At 53.6% G+C, this 13,512-nt stretch overlaps 1 protein-coding gene across 2 annotated transcripts in view; it reads left to right on the top strand.

Annotated features, from left to right (window-relative positions):
• MFSD4 (major facilitator superfamily domain containing 4) overlaps positions 1-12,883 on the top strand; it is a 28,296-nt gene extending 15,413 nt beyond the window's left edge. The window contains exons 6-10 of one of the 2 annotated variants that reach the window (XM_012657837.1): positions 632-805; positions 5,727-5,874; positions 10,028-10,098; positions 11,349-11,469; positions 12,501-12,883. In XM_012657837.1, the coding sequence (XP_012513291.1) occupies positions 632-805; positions 5,727-5,874; positions 10,028-10,098; positions 11,349-11,469; positions 12,501-12,556 (570 nt within the window). In that variant the 3' untranslated portion in view covers positions 12,557-12,883. The remainder of the gene's footprint in view (positions 1-631; positions 806-5,726; positions 5,875-10,027; positions 10,099-11,348; positions 11,470-12,500) is intronic. The other variant, XM_012657838.1, reaches the window with a different exon arrangement.
• Positions 12,884-13,512: the final 629 nt, after the last annotated feature.

Below are 13,512 nucleotides of genomic sequence, written 5' to 3'. Positions count from 1 at the left end.
CAGGCAGAATTTAGGCCCAGCTGTTCGTTCTACCAGTGACCTGTGTTACACTAGTTAGTGCCTTTTTCCAGAAATCTGTCAGGATCGGGTTAGGACAGTCTTGAGTGGCTAATTAACTGATTGCCATATGAGGGACTCTCCAGAGAGAGGGTCCCCCCAAAACTCAGATGACCTGGCGGCAAGTGACAATACTGGTTGACTTCCAGCTCGCACTGTGACCTTGGGCAAGTCACTTCTCCTCTCTGCTCTCTCACCTGTAAAACGAGATGTTTGCACACATGCTTTTTTTTTTTTCTTGTGGCAACTTTCCTTCAACAAAAGTCCTTTTGTGCAATCCTCATAAATGAGGCGTCGTGGCGCCCTACTGTGTCTGCCGGGCCGTGGGGACCCCCGCGGAGATTCAGAGGCACATCTCTGTATCGCAGGTCTCCACAGGTGCAGCCTGTAGGCCGTGGCACCCCGGATTCTGTTCCTAGCTCAGGCCTGAGCATGCTGGGTGGCCGTGGCCCCTAAGCCTCCCCCCCGGCTGGCCTCTGGGAACGGGACCGTCAGCCCTCCCCACGCCTGCGCAGCGGGCTGGGCTCAGCCCTGGCGGGGCTGCTGTGCTCAGCGGGGCCTGGTCTCTCCACAGGGGGCGTATTCTGCCTTTGTGTACAGCTATGCCGTGGAGAAGCCCCTGTCTGTGGGACACAAGGTGGCCGGTTACCTGCCCAGCCTCTTCTGGGGCTTCATCACCCTGGGCCGGCTGGTCTCCATCCCCGTCTCCTCCAGAATGAAGCCAGCCACCATGGTCTTCATCAACGTGGTGAGTGGCTCGGGGACGTCCCTTCGCTTCTTAGAGACCCAGAGGAACCTGTCTACTCCTGGCCCTGCCACTGCCCCGGGACCTTTGCCTGGGACTGGACTCTGCCAGCGGGTGGGAATGTAGAAGGAGGAGGGGAGGAGAGATTGGTGAGGAAGGGAGGGAAACCTGGGAGGGGGCGCCTGCTGTGTGACCATGTAAAAGTCCCTTCCCTCTCTGGGCCTCTGATTTTATGCCCTTAAAAGCATAAAAGGAAGGGGCTCTCAGAGGTGATTACTGGGGTACGTGGAGCAGAGCCCAGCGGACGACCTGCCCCGAGTATGAGGGAAGCAGGTGTCGCCCTCGGTCCTCTGTGTTTACCTCGGTGCCCAGCCGCTCAGGGCCTTCTGGCCAGTGCAGGCTGTGGAGGCCAGGGATGGCCTTCGGAATCACCACCGCTGGGCCGGGGCCTGGGAGCTTGCACTTGTAGTTCTCCCGGGTGATTCTTAGTCGCCAACTGGCATGTAGGATGACCTTCGAGGAACTGGTCTGCGGAGAGGCGGGAGGTCTGGGCCGGAGCGATGGGTCGAGACTTGCCGGGGTGCATCCACGTCACCATCTATGACGAAGGGGTCCAGATCACAGACCCCTATGGGGTCGTCTAGTCTTGAGTCTAGGCTTGAATCACCTCTGTAACATCCCTTCCCAGGGGCCCTCAGTCTCTGCTTAAACACCTCCAATGACAGGGACTCGCCACCTTTCCAGGTAGCCCAATGCGCTGTGCGAAAGCACTTCCTTGGCTGAGTTTCTAGCAGAGACGGGTTTGGACGTAATGCTGGGGCTACAGAGACAGAAATCAGGAGGCCTGAGAAAGGCCTTTGCATTTGACCTTGGGCTGGTTGAAGACCTTCAGGAAACAACTTTCTGTTCCCTGTAGATGGGAGGCGGGTGGGTGGGAGCCAAACTCAAGAGGCTGAGGAGGATTTCTCTGTGAATTCGTCTGAGTGGAAGGGAGCTGTGTTGGACAGGACCAGGGTGGCGCGAGCCCATCTGTAGGCAGAGGACAGAGGGAGGAAGCCCGTAAGGAGGAGGGTTTGTGAAAGGGCCATCGTGGGAGAGTAACCGAGTGAGGAGGGCCCTGGTGGGTGGGGGCAGAGCAGGGGTGACAGAAGTGTGAGCTCAGGAGGGAGGAAGGCCCCCGTCCATGGAGCTGGGGTGGAGGGGTGCAGCGAGGTGGAAGATTCTAGAAGTCTGCAAGGTGAGAAGAGGAAGGGCACAGGCACAAGCGGTGGTCAGCCTGGCTTCCTCCTCAAGACAGGACACAGGCCAGTTGCTCAGAGAATGGGGTGGGAATCTGGTTTGGGAGAATGAGGAAGGTCTGAAGCGTCCCCCTGTGTTAGGCACTGCCCATAAACACTGCTCTAGAGTGCTGGTTTTTAAAAAAGAAAATCAGATTCCTGGGCCCAACCCAGACTAAGTGATTCAGAGCATCCAGGGGGAGGCCTGGCAGTCTCCGTATTTAACCAGCACCTCCGGGGATTCATATCATCAAACAAGTTTAGAAAAATCTGTCCTCGAGCAAGTGGCTCCCAAATCCGTGAGACTCACCAGCGGTGCTTTTAGAAGGTCCCTTCCTGGGCCCCTGCCCCAGGGGCTCTGCCGCAGGAGGTGTGCAGGGAGCCTGGCGCCTGAGTCCTTCGGAGAGCTTTCCAGGAGCACTGCTGGGCACCCCATGGGCAGGGCAGCTGAGTAGCCTGGAGCAAGCCTCCACGTGCAGCTGTAGGTGACGGTGTCATAGTCACCGAGACTACTTCTGCGGATCCCTCCCACGGTTAAGGTAACGGTCACCCTGTGCTCAGCACTCTCCTGGGCTGACCTGCACCTCCTGACTTTGTGTGTCTGTGCCGTGTCCAAGGGTCTTCTGGGGACCGCAGGGGTGCTGGGTTCCACGAGGCGAGGGTCCTGCCTTCAGGGAGCTGCAGTCAGCCAGGGGAGCAGGAGGGTGCGCCCTGGCACAGCAGGAGAGCCAGGGGGCGGCGGGCACAAGGGAAGCGGGCTGAGAGCTGGGCTGAGTCACCGGCCGAGGCAGGGGCCACACTGCGTGGGAGGAGAGTTGGCGGGCAGAGCCGATAGCTTGCCCAGGGCATACTCAGTCTTCCGTCACCAAGGCTAAAATAAGACGGCTGCGTGTCTTTCACACTTCCCAGATCTAGAGATTTTCAGGGTGCCTGTCTTCGAGGCTTGCCCGGACATTCGTGTGGTTTGTACGGGGGTAGCCAGCTGGCGGGAGAGGCGTGGGAGCCCCGGCATCTGCCCCAGGCTCGCGAGCTGAGCGCTGAGTATCAAGAAGGCGCCAGTCCCGTGAAGGCAAAGGGGAGCGGTCCCGGCGGAGGGCGCTGCTGGCCACAGGCCCCAGGAGGGGACTAACAGGGTGTGGGTGGCACGGTGGGAGGGGAGGGGAGGGGAGCAGAGGTTTGTAAGCCAGGTTTTAGATTTTATTCTAAGTGAGCAGGAAGCTGGTACAAGGTTTTAAGGAGAGGATGGACTTGGTCTGCCGCGCATTTTAAAAGTGCCCTCTAGTTGTTCTGCACAAGAACAGACTGTAGGGGCCAGAGAACAGCAGGGAGGCTGCTGAGGTGTCTGTCGCAGTCCAGGCACGAGTCAGCATGGATCTGGAGAGACACAAAGATTCTGAATGTTCTCCGAGGTGGTGTGGACAGCACTGGCCACCAACCCAAGCGCGGGAGGTACATGAAGGAGGAACCGAGTGACTTTAGGTGTGGGGCCTGAGCAACTGCGTGGCTGCGGTGCTGTTACTTGATGTAGGGAAGAGAGATTCAGTAGAGGAAATCAGAAGTCGTTTTGGCCACATTCTTAGTCTTCCAGAGACTGGCTTCATCCAAGGGGCATTTTGTAGGCAAGTCGAGTTCTGGACACAGGTCATGGCTAGAGGGGTAGATTTAAGAGTCCTTGGCATAGAGAGAGCTGAAACCGTGGAGCTGGGTGAAAGGGGACTGTGGATAAAGAAAAGCCAGGGCGGGGAGTGGTGGCTGACACCTGTCATCCCGGCACTTTGGGAGGCCAAGGCGGGAGAATCACTTGAGGCCAGGAGTTCGAGACCAGCCTGGACAACAGAGTCAGACCCTGTCTCTATGAAAAATAAAAAAATTAGCAGGGTGCGATAGGGCACGCCTGTAGTCCCACCTACTCAGGAGGCTGAGGTGGGAGGATTGCTTGAGCCCAGGAGTTCGAGACTGCAGTGAGCTATGGTGATACCACTGCACTCCAGCCTGGGCAACAGAGTGAGACCCTGTATCAAAAAAAAAAAAAAGCCAAATAGAATCCTGGGCTACTCCAGCATTGAGAAAATGGGCAGAGGAAGAAGAAAGAACAAATGGAGCTATGGGACCATCTTCTGTGCCAAAGGAAGACATCATCTTTGGAGCCATAGATGTGTCCCCTGCTTTCCTATTTTTCCTACACAAAGGAAGTCGTCTGTGTTTGCATTTCCAGCGTGAAGAGCATGTGCTGCTTTCCTTCGGCCACTGTGTTGTGGCTGGTCCCTCTCCAGGGCAGGAAGTCTGTCTCGGTAGGGACCCTGAGTCTCACCACACACCTCAGGGGTCTCATGGTGGAGACTGAGGCGCTGGCCAAGGAGAGTAAAGGGGCTCCCGGACGGGACCACTGGCCTTGTCTTTCCAGTTGGAGCAAAGCCCCCAGGATCTCCTTGTGACGCTGGAAGTCCCTTCCTTCCTGCATGCCCAGGTCCTCAGCTACAAAGTGGAGAAGGTGGGGTGGGACGAGATGTGATTTCTTGCAGAGCTTCTAGCTCTGTGTGCTATGCTTATTTTTTCTGGAAACAGAAGTCCTCACCTAGGAGATTTTTACCTCAAAGCGGTGGGCTTCCATAGAAGATCTTTATCTCCTGCAACACTTAAAAGCCCACACGTGAATACTGGGACTAATATTTGTCTAAAGCGTCACACTTTACAGAGCCCCTTAGTTTATATTATTTCACTCCCACTCTTTAGTGTAGCTTTTTTTTAACTCTCCCCATTTTTGCAGATTAGGAAGCTAAGAATCAGAGAGATCAACTACTTTGAGTTTCCACAGCTGGTTAAAAAAAACACAGTTGGGACTTACTCCAAATCTGATGCAGCCTGGGTTCATTCCCAGATACGTTTTGCATAAGAATTACTCAGTATTGGCATAAAAACATGTTTAAAGAACTTAGAAATAGGGTTATATTAACAAAAATATGCCCACTTGACACAGACGCTTACTGAACCAGAAAGAGTGCAGGGCCTGTCAGCTCATCGCAGGGGTCTCCAATCATGGGTAGCATCTGCCCGCGGGAATCTGTGCCCAACCTGGGGGAAGCCAAGCTGGTTGCCACAGCTACTGACCCCCTCTCCCTGGGAGGTTGGCTTGGATTCCCAGAGGCTGGGGACCCTGCAGTCACCATCCCTCTTCTCCTGCCATCTGTGGCCTCCTCTCTGTGCACTCTTGGCCTCAGGGACTCTCGGCTTTTAGGGGAGGAGAAGCAGCTCCTCTTTAAAGGAGGGGAGGACTCTCATACCCCCACCCCCACCCCACCCTGGGGCCAGCAGGGCAGAGAAAGCTGATGAAACCGGCTTAGGTGGCATTCCTTGTGGTTACAGATAAGACCTGGGGCACAGGAGTATTCACTCCCCAAAGGCTGATTAAGCGTGTGTGGGTATGGTGGGGCATTTGTGTGGAGTCTAGGTGGGCTCTCCTTTCTGTGCGTCCTTCGTGGATACCAGAACGTCCCTAGGAACGTTGCAGTTCCAGCCTAGTCCACGGGGTGGCGCGCTGGTTACACAGCACCGCGCCTGGGACCGGAGCCAAAACTCAAGTCAGGAGACCGACTCCTGGAAGCCCGGCTTTTCCCAAATTCTGACCGCCCCCACCTCTGCTGCCACAGGTCGGCGTGGTGATGACATTCCTGGTGCTGCTTATTTTCTCCTACAACGTCGTCTTCCTGTTCGTGGGGACAGCGAGCCTGGGCCTGTTCCTCAGTAGCACCTTCCCCAGCGTGCTGGCCTACACCGAGGACATGCTGCAGTACAGAGGTGAGCCCAGGGCTGCGGGGGACAGGGCTGCTCTCCGTGGCCGGACACCCCATCTTTCTGTGGTTGTCCAGGCCAGCACCACCTCCCAGCGAGACCTCTACCCTACCTTCTCCCAGAAGGGAATGCTCCCCTCCTGACTTTGGTGGCCACAGATTCACACGCAGGCTTGCTCTGACCCACTGGGCTCCCTCCATTCAATAGCATACCTGTACTGATAAGATTTTAGGCCGCAGAGAAGCAGTTAAGCTTCTCTTTTCCATTTGCGTTTTCCCCGTTGTAACTAACGTCTGCTGACCTGCATGTGCTGGAAATGCCAAATTCAAAGAAAGGCAAAGTTGCATGGGAAAAATTGTGACATAGGAAAGGCATCTTATAATTTAATCATCAGTAATAGTACCTCCCTGCCTCGTTGTGGGTGTTGTTCGAAGCACAGAGGACTAGAAGGATGACTCCACACCTGGTCTGAGGTTGTGACACAGCTTTTTGATGTCAGAAACCTCTAATTCTCTTGACCATCTGCCTCCCTTTTCCCTGCCCTCCCAAGTGCATATAGCAAAAAAACGTTTTTTTAATGAGTTAATTAAAAATAATTATGTTTTGAACATTTAACTTTACCCTTAGAAGTAACTAGAGACGCCCCAGAGGCTGGAAAACCAGCATTGAGATGAGCAATTTCTTTAGAGGAGAGGGGGAGATTGTTGCTCAGGGGGAGTCAGAGCAATTAGAGCTGCACCCAGCTCAGTTATTCACAGTCAGGGGGGACCTGGACAGCCCGGATCCTTGAAATTGAAGCATGAGCCCCAAGTAATTTTAGCACATAACATCATTGGTTGTTAAGAATAAAATATTTTCTACGATAAACCTGCACATTTTTTTGTTTTCAAATAATGGAAAATCTTTTTGTTATACAAGTAGTATATGCTCACTGCAAAAACGTTAAACAATAGAGGATATTCTAAAGCAGTAAGTGAAAGTAGGCGAAAATGACTCTCTTAGCAGTTTGTTTCCTCCCAGATGCCTTCTGACCATGAGATCATACTATACACTGTTCAGTGTTTATAATTTCGAAGGAAAACAATTCGTGTGATAGAATGAATCAACCAGGCCTGGCGAGGTGGTTCATGCCTGTGATCCCAGCACTCTGGGAGGCCGAGGCAGGAGGACTGCGTGAGCTCAGGAGTTCTAGGCCAGCCTGAGCAAGAGCGAGACCCCAGTCTCTACTAAAAATAGAAAACATTAGCCAAGCAACTAAAAATAGAAACAAAAAAAAATTAGCCAGGCGTGGCGGCGAGCGCCTGTAGTCCCAGCTACTGAGGAGGCAGGGCAGTCCCAGCGTAAGTTCCAGTAACCGTGACTGGCCCCGATGAAAACTGAGGGCAGAAGTCACATCATCCGGTCGGTCATCGTCCATCCAGCCCATCTTTCTGCTACTCCTGACACGGTGCTGGGTCCCAGGGGGCACACCTGAGGAAACACAACCTCTCCCCCCAGGCTCATCCTAGAGACAGCGACAGCCGTTCCCCCAGCTCCCAGGGGTGGGGTCCTAGGTGCGCTCAGACTCCTTCCTCCTTAGTTAGACATCAGTGTCTAACTAAGCCTCAAGGGAGTAAATGAAGTGATGAAACATTGTTGCTATCACATGTCACACAGTGTATCCCACAGAGTTTTAAGTGACCAACGAATGTTAGAGTTTAATAATGATAAGTTACATTGATTAATTCTGCCTACAAAGGATCACTCAAATCCATCCTCTTCATTTCTCATTGCCTAAGTTCAGACCTTTGTCTTCATATACCTGCTTGGCTATTTCATGGTACCCAGGTTTTCCCAGTTGCTAATCAACGCCGTCCCTGATGACAGGTGTTGGCTGGTCTCCTTGCCTCCACCCCTCCCAGCAGCTGAACACTAAAATCATCTGGAGCACTAGGAACAGAACCCGTGACTAGGTCCCCACCTCCCCGTCTGGTGCAATTGGTCCGGAGCTGCTGGGTGGTTCTGACGTGTAGCCAGGGGTGAGGCCCACGCACCAAGCCTCCCTGCGCACTGCTGCTGAGGGCCTGTTTTAAAACACAGGGCCGATGGCAACCTTCAGACCTTCCTATGGAGCACCTTTCTCTTCCAGCCTCCGTTCTCCCCGCTTCCCCTCCACGCCTGCATTCTAGCCATGAATCACTTGCTCTTCTCTGATGGCACAAAAACTGCCCCTACTTTGGCACATGGAGCACCCTCTGCCTGAAATGCCCTCCTTACCCTGCCTCTCCACCCCTTTAGCTGCCTGCTTGTCCTTCCAGACCCAACTCGAGTCCCCCCCTCTCCCCGCTCTAAGGAAGCTCCTCTGATTCCCACTGGAAAGATGTGCCCCCTCCTTTGTGCCCGTCAACGTTGCACCTGTCTCTCGTGTTTCAGCCTCGCAAGACTTTCTGTACCTACGTTGTCTGCCTCCTGTCCTAGACAATACACTCCCAGCAAGGGACGAGGGAAAGAATGAGGGCTGTGAGGTCATCAGCGGACCTGCGTGCCAGTCCTGCCTCACACTTACTGGCTTTATGACCTTGACAATTCCATTTCCTTCCCTTCGCTGAGCCTCAGTTTTCTCATCTGTTAATCGGGGATGCAAATACCTACTGTTGAGGATTGTTTTGTGCGTTGGAGAAAATGTAAAGCTCTTGACTTAGCATCAAAGCTGACTCACGGGTGCTCGAAACCTGTTAACTCTTAGTGTTCATCTGCGTGTCCTCAGTGTTGAGCACGGTGCCGGAGGCACAGAAGATCCCCAGCTTTCTGAATGAATGAGTGGGACAGACCGTTGGGTGCCACTGGAATTCAGAGAAGGGAGTGGCCAGTGCTGAGTGTAGAGACAGCTTCACGGAGGAGATGAGATGGGAGCTGGTCCAGGATCGGGAAGGCATTCCTGGGAGGGGTGGGGCCGTGAGCAGAACGAGACACAAGCACAGAGACAGGTCTGAACGTGGTGAGTCTAAAAGAGCTGGAAGGAATGGGGAGCCCAGGGTAGATGCTGGTGATGACCATGGTACTGAAAGAGCTGTAAGCGTCTCCCATGTGGTAGCCGCTGTGCTAGCAAGCTGGCATATGCAGTGAACTAAAGAACAAGGCATGGCTGTCCTCCCTGGGCCTCCCGCCTGGCAGGGTGGGCTGGCAGTCAACAGACAGTGGCTGAGAGAGCAGGTGCCGGGGCTGTCGGAGCAGAGAGGAGCAACTCCTCCAGGCGTGGGGACAGGGAAGGAGATTGCTGTAGAAGTCTAAACCAGGACCTACAAGATGAACGGGAATTTTCCAGAAAAGAGGAGAGAAGGGGTATTCAGGAGGCAGCAAAGGCATGTGGCAGGGCTGGAGGTGAGAATGAGAAGTCAGGAAACTGAAGAGTTTATCCCGGCTGGGGCTGGATTGCGAGCAGGTAGCATGAGAGACGGGCCTGAGCCGGCAGCAGAGACAGATTCTGAAGCGCCCTGCAAACCCCATGAAAGCACCTGGACTTCATCCTGAAGGTGGTGCTGATGGGCCTGAGCAGAGCGCCAGCCTGGCCCAGCGTGGTACCGCGTGCCAGCACTATGCCGGGCACCCGGCACATATGACACCAAAGTTAGCCACACGGCAGTCCTGTGAAGAGCTGTTGTGATGCCCATTTTACAGAGAGGGAAACCAAGGCCCAGAGAAGTCAGAGAACTTGTCTAAGGTCACATGGCTCGTAGGCGACACAGCTGGGCTTGGAACCCAAGTCCGACTCTGAAGCTTGGGCTCGGAAGGTCCGTGCCACGCTGCCACTCATCAGGGGCGTGTGGCTGGTCACTGAGATGCAAAGAGCTGGCCTGAGGATATCAGGAAACCCTTCTGGAAAGGTAGGTGGCGGTCAGATGGGGAAGAGCCCTGAATGCCGGGCTAATCGATTTAGGATTTACCCGGAGATAGTTGTGGGCTTTGAAGGTTTCAGAACGAGGAAGGGAGATGATGATACTAGGACCTAGGCGTTCCCAAAGCACGGTTCCAGGCTAACGTCCAAGAAATCTTAGCAACCCAAAGTAGTCCTCTCCGCCATGCCATTTTCCAGGGGTTTCCCAGAAACTGCCTGGATCGTGACAGCTGACTTCTGTCTCTTACGTTGCTTTTACCAAACCAAACCTCCTCTTTTCCTTAGGCTGCGCGACCACAGTGCTGGTGACCGGGGCAGGGATTGGCGAGATGGTCCTGCAGATGCTGGTCGGTTCGGTATGTGGGGCTCTCCCGGGGAGGGGGGAGTGGCCGGGGAGCCCTCCTCGGAGCAGGTGAGAGGACGCAGGCAGCCACCTTCTGAACCCAGACTGTCCCTTTCCTGAGTCTCCTGCGGAGCAAGCAGGGCCCCTGTGCTGGTGTTACCTGTTTCCGTTTTCAAGCCGGCCGTGAAAGCTGAGCCTCCAAACGTGGGATCTGGAGACGTGAATGGACGCGTGGAAAAGTCCAAAGCAAACAGGAGCCCCGTCTGGGAGCGGGGCCAGCGGGGGCCCGTGGGAACGCCGTGCAGCTCTCAGAGCCCGGGCTGGGTTTGGCTGCAGGCAGAGTTCTCTTTCCATCCTTCTCACCGACCCTCCCTGCCCCACCTCTCCCGGCCGCCCCGTGGAGGGCCCGGCGCCCCGCCCTGACCAGGGGCCTCCTCTCCTAGTTCTCTGCAAACATACCCATGTTTCATTTGTCCAGCGGGGGGAGAAACTGAACAGCTACGTTTCTATTGAAAACTATAATGTAGATATTATTCCTCTTTTTACAACGGAGGATACTGAAACTCGGATGAATTCAGCAACTTGCCTGAGGTCAGTCCCCCCTCTAGCAACTGGTAGAGGCGACCTCAAACCTAGATCTTTCCGTCTCCAAAGTCCCCCTCAGCACGACACTGTCCTCTCCTCTTTCACCCCTGCCTGATGGCCTGACGGGGAGGGAGAGGCACGCCTTACGATGCCCTCCACGCTGAAATGACGTGACGTCTGGCATTAGCTTCAGTGCCATCGAGTGCAGGGAAGTGGAAGGCTGCAGACCAAGTCGGTGCTAATTGCTGAGGTTGAGTGATGGGTCCTCGGGAGCTCCATATGCTACTCTGACGTTACGTTTTAAATCTTCGTAACAAAAGGTTAAAAAAATTATCCTCTGCAAAGTTCTGGTCAGGCCTCATGGGTATAGGAACACCTAGTAGGATTGAAGTGTCAGTGATGATATGGAGATTTTCAGAAGGTTCCAGAACACAGAGCTGAAAGAGACTGCAGGAGGTTACTAGGTCCAACTCCTGCCTTAGAGCAGGACTCCTGCCCCCTCTAGGCACGTAACCTTGAAACGAGGCCAAGACCCCGCTCCTCCCCCGGTTTCTGTGTGCTGGCGGGATGGGCCTCGACTCCACTGGAAAACCTGCCAAGGAGCCGGGAAGGTCGCCTCCCACCACACACCCTCCCAAGAAGGCCTCATGGCCCGCGTCTCTGTTTCCCCTTTGGCAGATCTTCCAGGCTCAGGGCAGCTACAGTTTCCTGGTCTGCGGCGTGATCTTTGGCTGCTTGGCTTTTACCTTCTATATCTTGCTGCTGTTTTTCCACAGGATGCACCCTGGACTCCCCTCAGGTAAGGAAAGAATCCGCTTCTGCACAAGAGGAGGAAAACAGAGCAGGGGGAGGCGGGGGCAGGTTCTATGGATCTTAACATGCCAGCAACGCTGTTCTGTTCCAAGTAAAATGCAAGGAAATGTTTATTTTTCTACCGCTTCCTCTGCCCCTCTTCTGCTTTCCCTGCGATTGTCGGTGCTGGGCTCCCAGGGCAGGGGGCAGCGGGTCGGCTGACTCACAGTTCCTCCGTTAGGAGCCGGGGGCCCAGAGTCCCTTCCCAGCCTGTTCAGGGCACTGAAAGGCAGAGCCTGACTCCTTGTCTGGAACTCGGCCCAGCGGCCTAATTGGCCATCTCTTTGCAGTTGAGGATTTTGACTCTCGTCCAAATCTCTTTTTCAAAAAATCCTCCAAGCCAAGTGGCAAAGAAAGGCTCCTTCAGGGCAGAGACACCTCCTAAGAATAGTCTCCCCGCTGGAGACCCCAGGCCGGGGCAGTCCCAAGGCTATTTTCATAACACTGGGCCCTCACCTGCCCTTCCGCCCAGAGCTTTCCAAGTACCCGGCGACTGTATGGGCTGTGTGCGGAGCATCCAAAGCTTCTCTCTCACTGGGTGGACGTATCCACCCCCTCTACACACTCAGAACAAAGGCCTAGAAGAACGGGGGGTCTCGCAAGCAGCACTCACTACAGCCTCGCTTCTGAGATGGCAGTGCTGCTTGTTGTCTAGCCTGGCGCTCTGCAGAGATTCATTTAAGACACACATTCAATTAATATTTGTTGAACATCAAATGAGTAACACTTCCTTATTCATGGGGGACAAAAAAAAAAAAAAACCAAAACGTATTCCCTAAGCCTTAAACACTAGTCTCAACAAACTGCCTCCACCAACATCGCCAGAACGAGTTGGTCTGACTTCACTTTGCTCCCTAGAGGGCCACAGAGCGGCAGAGAAACAAAAGCCTGGGTAAGCTCTCAGAGGGCATCATTGCTGCGGTAATCAGAACTGCTAACACATGCGCCTGTTTTGGGTTGTTTTTTTTTCTGTTGTAGTTCCTACCCAAGACAGATCACTCGGAATGGAAAGCTCTGAGTGCTACCAGAGGTAAAAGGGGCTGAAGGAGGCAAGCGAAGACTTCCAGCCTCCCAGCCTCTTGAGCACCAAGGCCACCAAACTGTTCAGGAAAGCTAGGGATGGCAGCGGAAGTGACCTCTCAACGACTTTGTTCAAATCTTCTGCGCTAATACTTGGTCAGGTAGAAAAAATTCAATTGAGTCCTGGTACCTGGATCAGAATCATTAGACGTTCGCCTGGCTATTCAAGCTACCTTCCTCTTCCCTGGTTCAGACTTTCGGTAAGAGCTGTCCAGGACGCCCCGATGGGAAGGAAGAAGACAGCCATGTGCTTCACTCCATTTGCTGCCTCATGCATGGACTCGAGATCACTCTTAGTTGCAGTTTGAAAAAAATCAGTTGAAACTGTAAAGCTTGGTGATCATTGCTATATATAGAAATATTTTAAAATTAAGCAAAACAAACCCCAAGTTATTCCCTGGCATGCTCAAAGGATTTATGTGCTTTTCACTTATTAATAGTCCAAAGTCCCTCAAATTCCTGCTGCAGATATCCATCCATAGTTTACCTATATTCTAAAATATCAAAAGGAAAAGTTGCATCTTGCTGTCTTGGGGACACTAATTTAGTAGTATGCTGGGCTAGCTCATACCAGCTTGGAAAAGCTGACTGTTAAATTTTCATTTTGAGCTGGGCGCAGTGGCTCATGCCTATAATCCCAGCAATTTGGGAGGCCAAGATGGGAGCAGCGCTGGAGGGCAGGGGTTCCAGACCAGCCTGGGCAACATAGCAAGACCCCATCTCTAAATCAAAAAATTAAAATTAAAAAAAAATTAGCCGGGCATGGTTACATGAGCCCATAGTCCCAGCCACTCAGGAACTCCCGGTTAAGCCCAGGAGTTCAAGCCTGCAGTGAACTATGACTGGGCCACTGCACTCCAGCCTGGGTGACAGATTGAGACTGTTTCTCAAAATAATAAATAAATAAATA

This window comes from Propithecus coquereli, unplaced genomic scaffold (genome assembly GCF_000956105.1).
Source record: "Propithecus coquereli isolate 6110/MARCELLA unplaced genomic scaffold, Pcoq_1.0 Scaffold563, whole genome shotgun sequence".
In the NCBI taxonomy this organism is placed as follows: Eukaryota; Metazoa; Chordata; class Mammalia; order Primates; family Indriidae; genus Propithecus; species Propithecus coquereli.
The sequence above is the reverse complement of the archived record's forward strand: the minus strand, read 5'-3'. Positions and strand labels throughout refer to the sequence as shown.